Here is a 19,499-nt window from a genome sequence, read left to right on the forward strand (position 1 = left end):
CGAACCGACGGTGTGCATCACCGCAGGAGTCATCTAGCGTCGCCGCAGCGAACTATTCGTTTCACTTGCGCGCATCTTGGTGGACGTCGGCGGTAGACGCCCGACGCTGCGTGTGTTTCTTATGTAGTCAGGGTGTCTGGCTGCGCTGAGGATACATTGGGACGAATGAACGGGGCGGGGATAACCTTGTGTCAGATGTCCGTTCAGGGTCTGGTGTTAGGTCGGGTCCAGCTGCGTTTGAGGCCAGGGATAGCCGATAGATGTGAGGTCAGGGCTAGCTACATGTCAGTTCACCTCCGGCTTCGTTCCATCGCTTCATCCGTTCCGTCGTATCCATCCTCAGGACAGTCAAAACCTCTCCACCCCCTGTTCCGTGCTGGACGGGCAACTTTATCCCATGCGGGTAGCTCCCACTAGGAGCAAGCCAGTAGTCGGGTACGGTGACCGACAGGGGTCTGGGTGGCCTGTCCAATGGATGGGCTCATTCCCAACGACTCACCAGGGCGGCCGCGTCTCTGAAATGGTCTTGTTAGACCGAAAGAGCCTAACACAAAAATGTGTCAGGTTCGGGATAGGTGTGAGTCAGGTCAGGGCCATCAGTGTGTCAGGTCAGGTCAGGGCTAGGTCATGTTAGAGTAAGTTTTGCACAAGGCTAGGGCCAGCGGCGTGTCAGTAAGGGCCAGAATTGTGTCCGTTCCCGGCTAGCTCTGTGTCACGTCAGGTCATGAGCAGCTTTATGTCAGGTCAGGGTAAACTGTCGATATTTCAAGCCATGCACGCTGTGAGTCACGTCAATGCTAGTGACCACGACCCACTGAGCCGGACTTGCTACAGGATGCTCCTCTCGTACCCCAGTGCGTGTCGACCCCGCACCAGGATGGCAGTCGTATAGCGCCGTCTTTACCTAACTGCCCAGCCGGGGATTACTGCCATGCAATGGTGGGGGACTTATTCCTAGAACCTGCTCCGCGCCGGCCGGCGAGCGACTCAGCGTATAACAGCGCCTATACGGTCCGCTCAGGTGGCCACTGAGACTCACTGCTGGCCCGAATCTGCCTGCACGCACGGGTATTTCGACATGGTAGCTGATGACTATCCGTGGTGGCGGAGACGACACCAGTCTCCCAGCGAGCGAGGTCCGAGGAGCTGACCCTCTGGTGCTCGGACAGAACAGTGTTGCGACTGGTGCGGAGATCGAGCTGTGGCTGATGCCGGGGCTGGTGCCTATAGCTTTAGCGTAAACAGGGTGCAGAATGGACTGAAGGTGGACTTTTGACAGATTTTCAAGAATGATTTAGAGACGACATACCAAGAAAATATATCTACTGTGTTTTGTTTATTACTAAACCAATACCTACAGCTGACAAGGAAGATTTGACGGAAGCCTTGAACGGGATCCTGTCAACATATTGTACGACTCACAGCAATCTGGTCATCGGAAGTTATCATGAAGACCTCAAAGTGTTGTCTAGCCCTTCTGTTGTGTGCTTCTTGCGTAATTTTCAGCAGTGGCGACAAACTCAGTCGCCGTGACCGTCTCATCTTTTCACCGAGCACCCAGCGCAGGCCCGATTCCTCGCGAAGTCCGCCTTCCCAAACAGCAGACCGTCTTCAAATCGTTTCGCCGATTGTCACGGAGCATGACCGTGTGCTGAGCGAGGGTGATCTACCCTCTGAAGCCCCCCGCTCTGGGGTGACCCGTTCCCGTGTGTCGGCCTACCTAAGAGCGCTCCGCCGTCGATTTGGGCAGCCGACGGCTGACCGTCGACAGGGCCGCTCAAAACTTGGCGTCCAGCAAACCGCGGCAGGCGCACCCTCAGATGATAGCGTGCATCAGCAAGAGAGCAGGGATAAGGAAACAGACGGAGCCGATCGCGACGAGCGTGGCATCCTGTTCTTCCCAGGGAACGTGATTCATTCGTTCGGGATCGAGCCGAGCGCCACAGGTGAGCATCTCTGTTCGTGTCGTGCTGATGTGTATTCGTGCCGTGAGTATTGGGAACGTATATTTGTGTTATCTGTCCGGATCACTGACTTTGGCTATTCCGGTGGGTGATCCGCCTTCACGGTCACGGTAATCCAACATCCGCCGGTTAACAGTGACACGGAAACTCAATATCGAAATACCGAGCGCCAACCATTCAGAAGGCGATATGATATTCTCTTTGCTTCCCTGCGAGTGGCACAACTCGATATAATCAATTAATGCATCTCCTAACATGTCACTGTTTCAGCTGGCACCGTAACTGACAACGGATCTGCCTCCCTGATTTTCTTTATATCAGGATTTGTTTTCATTTCACTTACAAAATGGGATGCTTATAAGATTAAGAATGCCCAAAATCTTACTGAATTGACATGAAAATTTTAGTGCCACATGCATATTGCATGTAAGCTTCCCACGTTTGAAAAGTAGGCGACGGAAAGTCCGACAGACTTTCCAGATACGGTTAGTTTTCTTTGTCCCAAAGATTATGTTCGCTATGGGACGTTTAGTGGTTTTCAGTGTCCAGTAGTACCCGTAAGTCGTTGTAACTCAGACACCGTCGATGGATTCCTTCTGATGATGCAGCAAATGAAATGTTGCGGTCGGCATTAAGCTCGAGTGATGAAGAAATGCTTAGCTTTATTACGTGCACCGGAGGAGCTTAACTGATCCCTGCTGTGAAAACAGGTTTGTGATGTAAAACAAAACACCGTTCTACTTCTTTGCGCCCACGCCACATTTTGCAATATTTTTGTAATGGTACAAATATGCAATTCATAGGCTTCGAGATCTTTTCACTTTCAGTAAGGCACGATGCCATGCCGGTTGCGTGATTTAATTACATTGCAGAGCAACACATAGCGTTGCAAACGCCAATGCTCCTAAACCAGCCTAGTGATGTGTGTATAGCATGCTATATAATGATTAATGCTGCGAATTTCCTGCGTCTCCTGTCACGCGTCTTGCGTCTGTTGCAGGCCCTGCGGTGATCGTGGCCGAGCCCCAGCCGGGGGTGGATACGGTGCTGATGGGCGGACCGATCTCACACCCGATCCGCTCGCTGCTGGACACCAGCACGTCAACAGTCACTGTCACCACGGCCCAGGTCGGCGGCGGTGTGAGGAAGCCTGGAGAGGAGGGAGAAGGTCCCTCCGCGCCTGGCCAGGTCGGCGGCAGTGTGCGGGGCCCTGGAGGACCTTTCGCGCCGGCCACCCCGGCCCAGCCCGGCGGCCCGTCGGGAACGTCGAGTTCAGAAGAAAAACACCGACAGGGTGGAGCGTCGAGTCCAAAGGAGGGTCACCGCCAGAATGGTGTGAAAGAGGGACACTGTGGATCAGACCAGACGACCAAAGGCCTGCCTAGCCAGTGGAAGACTATTGGGGACCAGGACCACAAGCATCTGAAAGAGATTGGCGGTGATTTTCCGGCACCGTTGTCAGAGCGTTTGAGGCCGCCTCCGTTAGAGACTACCCCAGACCGACTCAGGAAACCCTCAATCCCCTCCCAGCCGGTGAGAAGTCCTACTCCGACTGCGAACACTCCTCAGACGCCTATAGCGCAGCCTGCACGACCTCCTGGGACCCTTCCAGTCGGCGGTGGTAACCGGAGACCGATCGTCTTCTCCGGTACGACCAATCGGTTTGTCGGTGTTCCGCCACACAACGGACGCCCCGGGGGTTCGGTTGGCTTTCCCAGACCACCTCCGAGACCTGCCAGTTCGCCGACTCTTCCCCTGAGGACTCGCCCGTCCTCCACGTCAGTGGCTGTAGCACCTTCAGCCGGCTCTTTTCTAAAGAATCCCCAGTCTAATTCTCATGACATAAGATTCACACATCCGCCTACACGAGGGCGGCCCACGTCATCACTTTCACATACTAATCGGCTACCTATTTCACCACCGCATGACTTTCAATCTTCTTTGCAGTTCCCAACTGGAGCTCATCCTTCGTCATTGCATTTCTCCGGGGATAAGCGGCCTCCTCCCTTTTCTTTGAACTCGCACTCATCGCCTCTTCCTTTCAGAAAACGACCGTCCTCAGCCATTCCCCTGCGCCCTTCGACATCTTTGGTCCCTCCTCAAGAGCCAAGCATCTCTTCAGTGTTCCCTTCGAGGAGGCGCCCGTCCTCCCCACCGCGTCGCCCGTTGACAGGAAACCGCAGTCCACCTTCAAACCAAGTTCAAGGCTTTGGAGAGACAACAGCGCCGCTGTTCATCTCATCGACAGCGGAGGGAACTAGAGTTGCGCCAGTCTGCCGCCAGACGGCGCAGTGTGAGCCCCAGGACCGGTTCAGACGCCGCTGTCGGTTTCAGAGGGATTGCGTGAACGGCAGACAGTGCTGTTACAACCGCTGCCTGGGTGTGCCCGTGTGCCAGTGATCGGACAGGGCTTTTCGGAAACGTTATATTTATTGTCGCTGCAACGTGTCATTAGTCGTCATCTTCGCGTTTATACCTATTTAGGTATGCTAACACGTTTGTAAAAATAGTAGATATTGTCTCGATTTTCGTGACATTGAACAATGTTTTGAGAAAAAATAAATATCAAATAAAGTGATTAAAATACTATGCACCTGCATAGTGTGAAGGGGCCGAGTGGAGAAAGTCTAATAGAATATTTCGTCTGTATTATCAATAAACGTTTATTTACAAAATCGACATATTCGCAGTGAAAAGCTCGCATATAATGGCAGTTCAGTAGTCACGTAACATGTTATTTGCAAAAGACACATCAGTGCTGAATAATGATACTCGACAGCATGCTACAAATACGGTATGGCACCTCGCTCATTCACACTTAGCTCGCATGTAGGCAAAAGAATCCATCTCGCCGTGAAGATACATATTGAGCCTTTCGAGACTTTCCTTTCAAACTCTCAGCCTAGTATGGCAGAGACAAGCCGTACATAGTACATACAGCGCACAACGCATAGCTACATCCCCATCCCCTTAGTCTGTTTGTCCGGTCCATCCGTCCGTCTGTCCGCCTGTTCGTCCGTCCGTCGGTCCATTTATCCGTCTGTCCGTCTGTCCGTCTGTCCGTCTGTCTGTCTGCCCGTCTACCTGCCTGTCAATCTGTCCGTCTGTCCATTCGTCCGTCTGTCCGCCTGTCCGCGTGTCCGGTCCGTCTTCCGTCTAGAAGAGGTGGCCGCGCTGCTCCAGCGGTGGCGACGGAAGGACCCGCAGTCTCGGCTGGCGCGTCTGCCCTCTCGGCTCTCCCCAGTCAGAGAGATCCACTGACTCGGGGTAGTAGGGATCGGCCCTCCTACCACCGCCCGCCAGGAGGTCGGGGGTGGGCACGGTCTGTCGGTACGGTCCCCCGCCGTAGCCCGCGCGCCGCGCCGTACCGCCGCGACTGTAGGCCGTAGAGGCGGGTGACCACGGCCGTCCGCCGTAGCCGGCCGTGGTCTCTGAGCCGGGACCGTAGCCACGGCTGCTGCTGCTACCCTCCTGGGAGCGGAAAGGGGTGTGTGATCAGTGATCACAGAAATAATACACGACAGCGCTGGAACGTAAAAAGAGAGGCTGGGACTTGACGAGCACTATGGCGACACTAGCAAAACATATGACATAAGAGGTGATATAAGGTTTAGCATAGGAAAAACGTTTGTAATACACATCCTAAAAGTTGGCCCATGAGCCGCTTGGAGGGGGGGCAGAAAGTTTCTCCTTTACGGTTTGTGTGATATCTCCGAAACCTGATAAGATATGAACTTGTAACTTAGTAGAGCTTCAAATGAATACCAAGGCCATACTTGAGGTAAGTTTGGTGGTAATATCACTTAAGATGACATCACAGTGACGTCATAAAGTTGGACACAATCCTGGCTAGCTACTCGGGAATATCTGTGCAAAGTTTCGCTTTTCGATCTTTTCGCATTGCAATGATATCGTCGGATAAGTAAAGGGTAATAACTAGCCCCCCCCCCCACCCCAGCGGCCGGCGGGGAGGCTCAGCGGCCACCGGGTTATATTAGCGAACGGTGCAACATAACTAAATTAACTATTACTGCACATGACGTTCAGCGCTATTTTTTATTTCTAAGGCCGCCTCACCGTGTAGCTGTTGGCCGTCCCGCCAACGGAGTAGCTGTCGTCATCAGCCCGGCTCGCGTCGGAGCTGTCTGTGTCGCCACTGTAACTGCGCAGTGTGTCCGACTTGGCGCTGCTGCTGGCTAGTTCTGCGCGTCGGGAGACAGGCACACAGTCACGGAAGGGCTGGGATGTTATACCGCAAAAGTCCGGTGAACTGTTTTGGAAGGCATGATCCCTACATACGGCTACTGATGATGGAACAATGAAATAAACTGTCTTCGTTATGACTAATATTGCTACGATTAGAATTAATAGTACTACATGCGATAACAACAACTTTTTATCTGACATTTTTCCGGATCATTGCCAATGAACTCACATTTATTGATATGGTCTCGAAACACGCTTTGTAAAAATGTTGGATTGTGACGATTACCCTACACTTCCTAACAGAACACCGCCCCAGTATTGCGCGGTCGTACTTGACAGCCGTCTGAGCTGACGTCGTCGGACAAAGCACGTCATCAGGATGACGTTAATGACGAGCAGGATGGCGCCAGCCACGGTGATGACAAACACGGCCAGCCGGGAGAGCAGCTCGCGGGCGCGGTCCTCCTCCTCGGGAGGCGCAGGGGCCTCCGGACCGTCTGTGTCGAGAAGGAGGGGTGTGTGTGTGTGTGTGAGGAACGAGGGGGGTAATGGGAGATGACGGTCAGAAGGTGGTGAGCAGAGAAGCGACACTGTGACATAGAAACGCTTGTCTTCATGCGTGACATGTAAGACGAGTCCGTCTATAGAATAAGCCGCCAGCCGGTTCATGAATGATTAATTATGTAATGATGTGTAGGTAAGTGTCCTTTTAAAGATGCATATTTCGTTCTTTAGGCCATCCTCGTCTTCCAAAAGCGAATGGCTGGACAGTGGACATCGTTAGGCTTGTTTAAAACAAGAGGCGTAGTTTACCTACGCCTAGTAGGGTGCTATCATCGTGGGCCGATTTCCATGAAATACTGTGCCGCAATACACCAGTGCATTCCGGAACAGTCTATATGGCACGCGACTAGACGGTCGCCTGGAAAAATTCAGCAATACTGCGAAAGCACTTGCTTCACAAAAATGGGAGCATGTTTCTTTTGAGTGTTTTTATTATTGCCCATGTACAGTGTCCATGTACGAAGGCTGTTTCCGGCTACATACCGGTGGTTTTGGCTTTGACGACGTCCTTGGTGTACCCGCTCTCTCCGAGGTCGTTGTAGGCCTGCACGGAGAAGCTGTACTCGGTGTTGGGCCGCAGCAGCTCGACGCTGAACACGGTGGCGTTCTCCGGCAGTACGTCCTGATAGCTGAACCGCTCTGGGCCGGCCGTCTCCGTGTACCGCACCCGGTACCGCTGCGGGACAGAAACAGGAATAGGGCAGTTGATCGTGCACAGATGCTAGCTATTGATGGGTGCATCATACACATCACATACATCACACACATCATAAGCCTCTGAGAACTGAGAAGTACAGGGCGAGAAACAATGTCACCAGCTTGCTCAGTTAGTCGAGAGATAAAAGTTATGTGATAGCATGCATTATTAACAACTGTATGGCAGCTCGATCATTGCAGCTTTGTGTTCTTTCAACCTCTTTTCCAAGCCCCCACACCCACTGTCCTCTGCAGCCACAGCCGCTGACCTGTATGAGGCCGCCGTCGAATCCGGGAGTCCAGCTGAGCTCGACACTGTTGTGTGTCACGCTGAGCGCCTTGACCTCGATGGGCGGGTCGGGAGAGGTGGTGCCACCCAGTTCGATCTCCTGACGCTGGAAGTTCAGCTCGTTGCGCGCCACACATGCGTAGGCTCCGTAGTCAGCGGTGACCACAGAAGAGACCTTCAGCACCGACTGCCACGTCACCAGGCCCTCCTGCGAGACATAAACACAAGGCAACATTATGGTGCGTGAGTCTAATATCGCTAGGGCGGATCTCGCTTTAAGGTTTACATGGGGCCGAAAAGTCGGTCCAAAAGCTGCTGAGCGAGAGATTGGTAATAGTTCAAAAAACTTGAGCTGGGAAGAACTGACATATAGTTATTTGCGGTTTTCTTCCGGTCTATAATAATTCACTCAGGGCTTTTGAGGAAACACATGGGGAAACAGCACATGACGTAGTGTCCCCACAATCCCTGTTCTCATGTTTGCTTACTCTGGTGTACGTGATGCTGTACTTGTCGTCTTCCGTCGACTCGTCGATGGCCACGCCACCACGTGACCACTCGAATGTAACATTGGGAGCTCCGCGGGCACGACACGTGATCAGAGCAGTTTCACCTTTCTCAGCGGCCGACTTCAGAAACTGCGGACTGGTGTCGATCTCAGGGGCATCTGTGGCAGGCAAGAGGCATTAGAAAAAGGGGCAACATACGAGATTGTGACGCATTACCTACATGGTTGTGGCCGTAAGACCGTAGGAATGACTATTGCCGTCTCGGATAAGTGTCTTATGATATGCATATTTATCATCTATGTCTTATATTTCAAACCTTGCGAACAGGTTAACTTCAATAAATCATTGTTTTTTTAGCATCACCATGCATTTTCTAGTCCTCTCCTTAGCCCATATCCGAACTCACGTTCCACAAGTAGCCCAGCTGTGGCGTTGACCTCTCCGAGCCCGTTGTCGACCGTACAGAGGAACTCTCCAATGTCCTCCTTCCTGGCGTCGTAGACGGTGAGGAAGGAGGTGCCGTTGCGGTAGAACGACTTGGTCTTGTTGCCGCCGAAGGTGAAGTCGTCTCTGGACCACTTGATCATGTCGTCGGTGGTGGGGTTGGCGTCGGCGAAACACTCCAGGACGGCCGTGGCGCCGGGGGCCACCAGCAGCTCGCGGGAGATAGTCGTCACCTCCGGAGGGTCTGGAAAACAGGATATGGGTGGGTTGAACTCGGAACAGTTGTTGAAAACTTATCATCAGATATAGTTTGAGATCAATAAAACTTTGAAATTACCGTAAGTAATGTGATAATCGTCTCACTGGCTCACTGCATTTATTGCATTTATGGAAGATATCCTCACTCATTGACCCATTCGAATACTCTAGCAATACAAAATATTGTTTCCTTTTTAAAACAACTACTTGTTTGTTAGATTTGAGTCCGAAGTACCATGAGAGTGCGTTTCGATTTAGAGTGACCCATTTCTTACATCCCTTCATTGTCCCGAGTGCATCACTCACACTGTACATTAATGGTGACCCTCATCTTGGAGGTGCCCTCGTCGTTCTCCGCCTCCAGTCTGTACCGTCCGGCATCCGCCTTCTGAACTGCCGTAATGTTGAGCAGCGGTCCGACGCCGACCACGCGGGCATCCTCGGACGGCAGGCCGCCGTCACCCCTGAACCAACGATAGGTGATGTTGTCCGGACTGCCGCGAGCCGTGAGGTCCAGCAGCCGAGAGTCGCCCACCAGGATGTCCTCGGTGATGGACTTCTTGGTGAAGACGGGCGCGACTGACGACAAAGGAGAGGGTGGCGGTAAACAATCGACCGATGGAGCTAGACGGACTATATACCAGGGATTAAACAGCGCCATATCTGCTCGGATTAAATATAAAATGGTAAAATGGACGACAGCCGACCGACTTGGCTCTTCAGAATTCAGACAGTGGCGATTATTTCACACCAGTGTATACTGATAACTACAGGTTGCACCCGTCTAAATGTTTGGTAAGTTTGCTACTCGACGTGCAGATCAGCACACATAAGACACTCACAGGCGACGTGCAGTGTGATGGCGTCGTGCATGTTTCCCGGCAGCACGGAGACCTGAGAGCGGCAGGTGTAGACCGCCTGGTCGTCGGTCCACTCCAGCCGCTTACGGAGCCGGATCTTGCTGGTGAACCTGGACATGGAAACAACACAATGAGATAACAGCTGCTTGGGGGCCATACTGTGCTGACTGCCGCAAGACACAACTACCTGGGAGATAGACTGTACCGGAATACACTGCTACTGGGAGATGTAGGTACTGTACCGCAAGACACGACTGCCTGGGAGATAGACTGCCCCGCAGGCCGCAAGACACGATGACTGGGACCGCATGACACAACTGCCTGTGAGATAGACTGTACCGCACGACATAGGTAACTGCCTGTGAGATAGACTGTACCGGAGGACACGATTGCCTGGGAGAAAGACGATGTCGCACAACACAACTGTCTAGGAGACAGACTGTGCCGCAATACACGGCTGCCTAGGAGGTTGGCTGTACCGCATGACACAGCTGCCTGCAAGGTAGACTGTACCGCACGACACGACCGCCTGTGAGCTAGACTGTACCGCAGGGCACGGCTTCACAAATGATGTATGTACCGGAATGCACCCCATGTCACCTTTCGTACTCACTGGACAGCTTACCTCGCCTATCTCACCCTCCTCTCACAGTCCCGTCTCACCCTCTCACCACCCTAGATCTTACCCTCCGTGGTCGCCGGCCGGTTTGCTGGTGACATTCGACACACCCTCGGTCACCAGCTCACTGTTTCGCCACCAGGTCAGATTGGCCGCGGGGTTCGACGGTCGAGACTCACAGATGATGACCGCCCGCTTCCCGGCCTTCAGTTTATTCTGCTTGACCTTCAGCTTCAGACCGGGAGGTGGGTCTGGAGAAGAGTAAACGCAACGCACCGGTTAATTTATTGCTCAAGATAATTGACAATTCGATTATTAATGATTCAGGGCTTAGTGATTTGATGCAAATAAGGCATCTAAGTGCATCATTTCCAGAGTATGTTAATTATTAACAGAAGCTGCCCTTTAAACTCCCCCCCCCCATCCGTCTGCTCACAGTAGACGAGCAGTGTAACGTTGGTCGAGTCGGGACTCTCCAGCACCGGGTTGGAGCTGTCGCACCGGTACACTGCCTCGTTATCGCGGTAGTCGACGGCGAACGACAGCACACTCCTCGCCACGTCGTCCTCGACTTTCGTCTTGGAGTTCTTCTCGTCAGAGCCCTTGTACCAGGTTAGAGAGGCGGACGGGTTGCCGCCTTGAGCCAGGCACGAGAGGGACACGCTCTGACCTGAGATCAAGTAAGTGCCCGGAACGTAGCCCAGAATGCGCGGCTTCTTCGGAGGGTCTGTGAAGGAGTTCAAGGGAGGGTGGTCAGGGCTGTGCTGCCTGATTTGATGACCTAACTCTGCGCAATGCGATTTGCGCTAATGAGTAATGAGAACGGTGTTTTACACCGTAGGTAGCCTCATTTCTAGGTGTTGAATATCAATTTGAGTTTGAGTACTTCATTAGAAACTGACCAATTTGTACAAATATTTATACAAATATCAGCGAAATGCAATGTTTAACGTCTGTTTCACCACTGTGCATAATCCAAATCTCCGACTTTGTTGTGGGTATATTGATAAGGTACTGAATGTTTAGGGAATGCGCCGTTATAGATCCGTTTAGCTCTAAGGCTATGTAATAAACATATATGTACTCGTATGCCATCCCATAACACCCGCCGCTTACACAGCACTGTGACCTTGATGGTGCCGACCTCGTTGATGCCCAGAGACGGGTTCAGTGCGTAGCAGGAGACCACCATGTCCTCGCGCATGTTCATGGGGATGGTGGCAGTCAGGTTGGACTGGGACACCCAGCCGCCCTCGTCGTGAGGCTCAATGGCTTGAGTCGTCTGAAAGAAATAATGGAGCATTTATCTTACGTGACAGCCTAAATATGCGTATTTTGACAATCCAAAATTAAATGTTTGTTATGCATTTAACCACTAGCCATACTTCAACGGGATCTTGTTATTTCGCTTTCATTCGCATCAGCATCGCTCGTAAAGTAATGACAGTCAGTCTTACAAGTACCGCGCAACAGTGCGGGGGATCCATCAACCCCGACCGTGGAAGGACTTCTAAATTTGGGTCACCGAAGCAATTGACATCCTCGTTCATTCCCCAGGTCAATTGGTTCGGTGACTTTCAAATAAAAGTAGGCCCTTCCTCGGTCAGGCTTGATGGATCCACCGCACTGTCGCGCGGTACTTTTAAGACTTAAAAGGGACTGTACATATTTCCGACAACCTGAATTGTGGCTTGCGACCTTCAACATATTCATACGCACTACTAGGACCCCTACCGTCCTCTTCCCGTCACCTTTTTGGGCGAATTCCCAGGATACGTACGTTGACGACGGTTCGTCCGTTGAGCACCCAGGTGATGTTGGCCGGAGGGTTGCTGCTGGATGTCTTACAGGACATCTGGATATCCTCGCCGCGTTTGGCCTCCTCGGTTCCCTCGACTTCGACAGACTCGGGTCCGACTGGGAACGACCGTGGGGGGAAAGCTCGGTGAGATCGACTCTACTTTGCAGCCAACTTAAAACGTGATATTACAAATAAGACAGCAGGAGGCAAAGGTTTAGTGAGTGGTCTACGGACTGTGAACGGTGGTCCTCGGCTTTCTCTGAGTGATAGCAATCAGCGTGCTTTTCGTGACTGCTTTCCATGGCAATCAGTTACGTGACAAGTCAACTAGCGACGGCACGAAGCGTGGCGGTTAGTCGACCTCTCCAGCGCTACTTCAGCCAGCGGCGGTATTCCGTGCCTCACTTCGCCACCACGTGGCTTCCATTTTCACGTAATACTACTGCGTAGTATTTATTCATGCTACCAAGCCGCTGTGTGCCGCTGTGGTGCCTGCGGTTGTCTCGTCTCCTACCGCCGACCGTTGTGGCCGCCTGGCGTGACCTAAACACCGGCGTCCCCACGCCCGCTGCTGGGGCCTCTGAGAACGTACCCGGACGGCGCCTCCATCCTCCCAGGAGTCTGGTTCATGCGCCCAGTGGCCCTGACCCCACGCGACCCCGCCACACGTGACACGTGTGCTGGCAGCGTGCTAGTAGCGGTCGTGAAACAGGGCCCGGGCCGGGCCGGGCCGCGACCTGACCTGCCGGGGAGTGGCGTGCGACCCGGCACGGCCTCCCCGGTCGCATACAGCGGAGCGACCACCTCACGCTCTGTGTGAAAAACCGGCGAGAAGGGAGGAAACGAGTCCAGCCGCGCCGCAAGAGAGGAGGGGTGTGCTGGCGCCGGCACGGCAAAAGCGCCGCGGACGCCGTGATTGTTGGACAGCTTAATGTGCAGTCATTACAACCCAAAATACCGGGCATATGTAAACCCAATACCTAATCATCTATCGTTTAGATAAGTAATTTTTTTTTGTGTGTCAAGCATAACACAAATCAGCGCTTAGGAGAACTAACAGCTAGCATTACTCACACTGGACGTTCATTCTGACGGAAGTCACCATCGGCTCGGGGTGCACGAACGACGACGCCTCGCACCGGTAGACGGCGTCCAGGTCGGAGGCCGCCGCCTTGAACGTGTACTCGGAGATGGCCCGGTTGCGGATCGTCCGGTACTGGTAGGTGATGGGCTCGCCGTTCTTAAACCACACCAGCTCGGCGAGAGGGTTACCGTTCCGTGAGATGCAGGTCAGAGTCTTCTCCTCGTCCATTCTGACAATCTCACCCTCGTCGTAGCCGGTGATTTCGGGAGGACTTGGTGCATCTGACAATGAATAGGGAAGGGCGGGAAGAAGGGGATGATAACAAGGGTGCCAATTTAGTGAGTGAGCTAGCGAGTGATTCAGATAAAATGTTGCTTGAACCAGAGCGCATTGCACTCGCCTTCAATTGAACTATTGAAAATAATTCGTAGAAGTGTCATACAATAAAACGTAGAACGATAATCGGTATCTTATCGAGCTGTAGCCTGTACATATTTACCGCCCATTGATAGAAACAACTATCGATTGCACCTGTCGATTTCGCTTTTTCAAACGCGGAAATTTTAGCAATAAAACTGCGACACATTTATTGGGGCAATGATAGTAAAATCTTCCTTGCTATCAGCACATGAATATCTGTACAATTACCTATCCACGTCTCTCTTATATTACGTGCTCACGGGATTAGATATGGTGGAATTGCGCAGAACAAGGCTATCGAACTCAGCCAGAGGATCGATGCACAACGCAGGCGCCATGTGGAGGCCACTAGAAACTGACAGGGCAATATGTCGCATCCACACCCAACAGGCACGAAGCACGCAGCATTCACGGAGCTTGGAATGCTTTCAAACCATGGGGAGAACACTCACTCTGCAAGAACACTCGCAGAATACGTAAAACGCAAAGCATGGAGCACTCGCATATCTCAAAGCACTAAACAACACGAGAAATTCACAAGACACGGGCCCGTATATCAGAAATCACGTAGCAGTCACAAACGCAGCTCACTCACATAACACAGGGAACTCACGGAGCACGGGTGGCTCACATAACCCAGATCACTCACGAAACGCCTTTCACTCACAGAGTACGGAGAGTGTGACTGTCGTGTTGAAGCTGGCCTGCTGGCCGGCCGGTACCGCCGGGTGGATGGCCAGACACGAGTACCCGGCGCCGTCATCCAGGTGGGTGGGCTCCAGGGTGATGGTGGAGCTCGTGTCGTTCCGTTCCGGCCGATCCGGGTCAGAGAACGACACCTCCTGGTCTGAGGGGGCCGCGGAGGTGATGAGTGTGATAGAATAGGGTGTAGACCGGAGGGAAAATGTAATTGGCCCCTAATGCTTTGAGGTAAACGTTACGGTAACTGAACAGAATAAATGGTTTAAGTTATAGAAGTTAAACGGCCGTCTTCATTCGGCATCGTCAGAGCAGGTTGGCAATCTGTTATAAAACAAAATGTATTGGATTCAGATCATGTTTCTGTCGCTTCCTTGACGCCAGGCAAATACGAGAGTGTAAAATAATGGAATTGATCAATAACAAACAGATTATTACGCGTATATCTGCTTTACTGCAGGCAGACACTCACCCGGTTGTATGTTGACCCCGTTCCTTTGCCATTGCACTGTGGCCGCCGGTTTGGCTTCTTTGACATCACAGGTCAGCTTGATCTCGTTTCCAGTCCGGATCTCGAACACTTCTGGTCGCGGTGAGCGTGCCTCTGACGTCACCGATATGGATACGGGCTTCACTGGGGGGGGGGGGGGAGGGGGGCGTTGACGTCACAGTGAATGAGGCAGGCTTCAGCGTGGAGTGGATATTGGGACGTTAGATGGAGGAAAGTAAAGCTGACGATATTATCAGGGAGTCAGATTGCATTTTACCACATGCCGAGATATCCCTTTAGTATTAGCACGTGATTTTGGGAAAAGCTTTCGGACCGGCTGTGGCTAATGTTGAAGGTATTTGGGAAACGATTTCGGACCGTGGTCATTTTGATTTTCCCAGACAAAGTTTTACTGAATATTCTGAGCGGAAGAACCAAATCCAAAGAAGATATTTACGGATTGTGTGTTCACTAACAGCAACAGCAGAAGTGAGCAAAATTAAGTGACGGCGTTTTCACTTACTTTTGCTGTCAACGTAATTCAACTAAACAAGGGTAGGTATCGTTCCAATGCCAATGTATTTATTGCTGCAGAACATAGAGTACCTACTCATTATTACAACATAATGCACGCAAAAAACGAACACTTTAAATGCGCGAAGCATCTTGACGAGCCACATTGAAACATTTGGATATTGTTCCAGCTGGGATCTAAGACGCGTTTGATTCAGCGTTTCACCCAATTTTCAGTTTTCCTCGCGGTTTCCTCACTCCTGCTGGACTCCATATCTTTATAGTTTATTCTAACTTCTGGCGCTTCACCATCTTCATCCTCAGCTTTTTCAAGCCCTAAATAAGATAAATTCATCTTTCATACTCAACGGCCAGCGCCGCCCAATAATGAAAAACACAAAAAATAATCGCGGTGACTATAAATATGAACATAGTATTAATAGATTATTAACACCATATTAAGAATATAATATATAATACCAAATGAATATGATATTAACTGTTGCGCCGGTACGGCATGTGGTAAATATCTTTCCAACCTTGAGCTGTGAAAATGCAGTTTTATTCACCTCGGTTTTTGGCTACGGACCTCGTGCCTACCGGCACTCGGTCCTCCGCACAAAAACCTCGGTGAATAAAACGCATTTTCCCAGCCCCGGTCGGGAATATATAATGCGGCCTATTTTAGGGCTGGAGAAAGGCACCGGAGCCCAACGCATCCTGAAATCTTCTAGCTCTAAAGATTTTATCAACGTTTTGCGAAGCTCAGAAAGTTATGTCTATTGATATTGAAAGCTTTTCTTAGACTCCGCAGCATTACAGACATCCTCATTTCAACAGTCAACACACCTTTCTTCCTTGAACATTTTCACTCACGCAGTACGGTGACATATGCCGCCGCGCGAATGGCCTCCTGGCCTCCGTTGGGTGAAACCTGGCACTGGAACAGCGCGTCATCATCCAGTGTGACGTTGACGATCCGCAGGTCATTGACCCCGGCCTCGGCGTCGCCGATGACCCGGTACCTCGGGAAGCCGGGAAGGTCACGCTCGTACCCTGCAGAAGAGGCGCGCGGCCGGCCGACGGCGGCCTGTTAGGTAGGCTGTGCCGGAGGGCTCCTGTGTGCTGCGGGACAGCCTATGCAACAGCTGATTATCATGAGCTGCGTACTGCGCATTAGATGTGCATCGGAGTTGCGGCTGACAGGCTCGTCGATAAATCAGCAATGTTTTGTAAAGGAAAACAATGTGTTCACATATGCTACATGCCTATGGGTTGTATGTAGGTGCTAGTCACAAAAAGATAAGTTGACTTTAGACTTAGCCGTAGTGTCTTGTGTCTCAAGCCGACGAGTTTCTTCACGCTTTCACATGCTTTTTGTCTGGCGGATCAACAGCCATTAGTTTGTACTTGTTTTTTACTTGATTGGGTCAGCTTCAGTTCACTAGTAGTTAGGTATATCTTGTGACAAATGAGATAATAATTGGCACAATCACCCGAACTGCGTCGCCTCATTTGTGACTGCGTGGGCCGCCAGCTGCCCCGCGGCCGGCTGCTGCCGTCCGCAGGGCGGAGGCCCGCCCCCTGTAAGGTGACCGGTGCGTGGCACAGGGGGGCGGCTCCCGTTACACGTGTGCTCGGTGGCGGAAGGCGAGCGAGTGGACTGAATGTGACAGGGCCCGGGGCACGTAGAGGAGTTTTATCAAACAGGGTGAATGGAACATAAATCATGCTACAATGTTGCGGTGGTAGAATGCGAACCTGATGGCCTGCTAGAGAGGACAGTCCATGGGACGATCTCTCTAACCCCTGTACCTACTGTCGCCGTCAACCACGCTAGGCCGCTTAGGATAATGTAACCAGTTATCCATTACGGCTAAAAGGCAAATAGTGGAAAGTTACAAAAACATCAGATCTGGGAACTAAGAAAGCAGATATGCATGCCTGTAAAACAAATATGCGTTACGTAAGCCGTGTAGACGCTAAATAACGCCTTCCGTATTTATGATACACATTCGAAAGGTACAGGTACAAACCCGCGGAGACGGGTTTTAGCGGTAGGTTTTGCACCTAGAAAATTTAGTGTACTTCAGGCTATATCTTCGTCGTCTTAAGCTTTTAAATGTTGAAGATGCAATCGACTTGTTGGTTCACAAACCGGCCATGATCATGTAAAATGGCTTCATCGTAGATCGATTAGTTTCTGAGATATAACCGGAAATGGTGCAAAACCTACCGCTTAATCTCGCGAGAGCCGTACCTATTTTAACGAATGCATCAGTAAATGAAAACTGCATACCTTATTTTAACAAATACGTCAGTAAATGAAAATTGTTTACCTAAGCATGAGATCATTCATAATCATTTATCATATCCAGCGTCACCAAAACAAAATCAAACAGCTAAGAGGACACATGCCGCCTGCAGGCAACGCCTGACCTCCGTCTGGTTATATCTCTCACCCATGGCGAAGCCCTCCTTGGTCCACTGGAGCTGGCCGACCTGGTGGTCGACCTCGCAGCGCAGTGTGACACTCTCCCCCTCGATCACACTCGCGTCGGACGGTCGCACTCTAAACCGCTGCTGCTGCGACAGCGCTGAAAACGTGCAGAAAACAACGGGCCAGACAGGGGTTAGGCAAAGCAAAAAGCAAAAAAAAAAGAATTGTTCAGTGAATCTTCAATGCATCTGGACTTCATTTAAAGACGTTTTTCACCAATTAATATGCTCCCAATGTGCATTTGTCTACACTGTTTCCAAGTGGCTGTATAAGAGGTAGATTTGTTGGAAGGTGAAGCTTCGTGATTCTGAAGGAATCCGTTTGTACCCCTAATTTGAATATACATGATCGCAGCACATCAACTCTTCGATACAACTGCATCAGCTCATTACGCATGTATGTAAATGTGCATAGTTTATAAAATCTAGCATACACAATAAGCGTCCTTTGTTATACAGGAAATGAATTGATCTGTATATTTGTGTTGCATAGCTCTGGAAATAACGCTAAGAAAGGCTGATAGCAGTTCATGACGAGCTAAACAAAACTTTCTTAGCTTACCTGGTGTTATCACTGAGCTGCTGATGGCCAGTACCATCAGGATTGCCGCCGTCATGTTGAGGCGGTGCTACGCCTCGCAGCCCCTGGCGTCGTTCGTTCGGTCGGCGTTCGCCTGAGTGCTCACGTTTTGTTCCAGTAACGCTACGACGTTTACCCGTTTACCGGTTTGCGTCTCACCCAATCCACGCTCACTCTATCAAACGTCGGCTACCCGCCCAGTCGGCACTCCTTCTCACAGCTGCTTCGCTAGAATTTGGACTTTCTAGCTTAGAGAGCTCACCATTTTGAAAGTGTGGAATCGACTAGTTACTGCCAAAAAGTCACAGCCTCACCCCACTCGCTGTTCACACAACACTAGATTCCTCTCCGCTCGCTGCTCTAAACCAGTCCCGGGCGATCGAACTGTCTCGCGCAGCGCCAGCCGTCAGGCAGAGACTATACCTCACTCAGCACGATTCAGCTCACTCAGCTCACATTCAGCGGGCTCCCAGACGATCACTAGCGTGTAGTGTTCAGAATGCGACACTGCACTGGGTCAGTTCGCTCCGCACGCGCCCGCGGGCTCGGCACCACGACCCCCGTCACAGCTGCAAGCTGATCCGCTGGCCGGTCAGGTAACTCGAGCCGGGGGAGGCGTGGGGTGTGCGCCGCGAATGGGCGAGGGGTCGGTGGATTGTCGCTGACACACTCATGATTTGGTAAAAATGGCATGGTGTAATGGTGATAACAGATTAGTGACTAAGAAGTGAGGACACGTACTGCTGAGACTGAGACGTTCTTACTTCTTATTTAGGTTATTATGTTAACGTGCATTTTGATGACAGACATGTGTTTTAGTTAGTAACAGATTCTTATATGAATCGCTATTGGACGGCTTAATCGTTTCGGCTTTGCAAGCAGGTACTTCACTCGTCAAGTTTTCATTGTTCTGTTTTGCAATGATTTGCTTGTTCATGAACGTTATACTGCTGAATCATAATTAACTGTTATCCGTTAGCCGATATAAGATTCCAATGATGATC

The 19,499-nt window shown here is 51.2% G+C and overlaps 1 protein-coding gene across 1 annotated transcript; it reads right to left on the reverse strand.

Annotated features, from left to right (window-relative positions):
- Nucleotides 1-6,160: 6,160 nt before the first annotated feature.
- Nucleotides 6,161-18,532, reverse strand: LOC122386212 (nephrin-like). The gene is made up of 18 exons (XM_043375198.1): nucleotides 18,478-18,532; nucleotides 17,879-18,013; nucleotides 16,293-16,472; nucleotides 14,886-15,047; nucleotides 14,382-14,561; nucleotides 13,285-13,575; nucleotides 12,190-12,326; nucleotides 11,526-11,691; nucleotides 10,846-11,136; nucleotides 10,477-10,660; nucleotides 9,773-9,900; nucleotides 9,237-9,509; nucleotides 8,635-8,916; nucleotides 8,208-8,386; nucleotides 7,700-7,927; nucleotides 7,218-7,410; nucleotides 6,462-6,667; nucleotides 6,161-6,166 (listed from the first exon to the last, which is right to left on the reverse strand). Exons 1-18 carry the CDS (start codon nucleotides 18,530-18,532, stop codon nucleotides 6,161-6,163), a joined length of 3,276 nt encoding a protein of 1,091 aa, XP_043231133.1.
- Nucleotides 18,533-19,499: the final 967 nt, after the last annotated feature.

Source organism: Amphibalanus amphitrite, unplaced genomic scaffold (genome assembly GCF_019059575.1).
Source record: "Amphibalanus amphitrite isolate SeventyFive unplaced genomic scaffold, NRLGWU_Aamphi_draft 000243F_arrow, whole genome shotgun sequence".
NCBI classification, from domain to species: Eukaryota; Metazoa; Arthropoda; class Thecostraca; order Balanomorpha; family Balanidae; genus Amphibalanus; species Amphibalanus amphitrite.

What these genes read in the sequence shown, in the direction of transcription:
- LOC122386212 (XM_043375198.1), bottom strand. Translation starts at nt 18,532, where the DNA reads ATGACGGCGGCAATCCTGATGGTACTGGCCATCAGCAGCTCAGTGATA. An exon ending in CAGCTCAGTGATAACACCAG is followed by an intron (nt 18,014 to 18,477) that starts GTAAGCTAAGAA and finishes GCACGTTTTCAG; the next exon opens with CGCTGTCGCAGCAGCAGCGG. An exon ending in CGTCAGAATGAACGTCCAGT is followed by an intron (nt 12,327 to 13,284) that starts GTGAGTAATGCT and finishes GGTCGTTCCCAG; the next exon opens with TCGGACCCGAGTCTGTCGAA.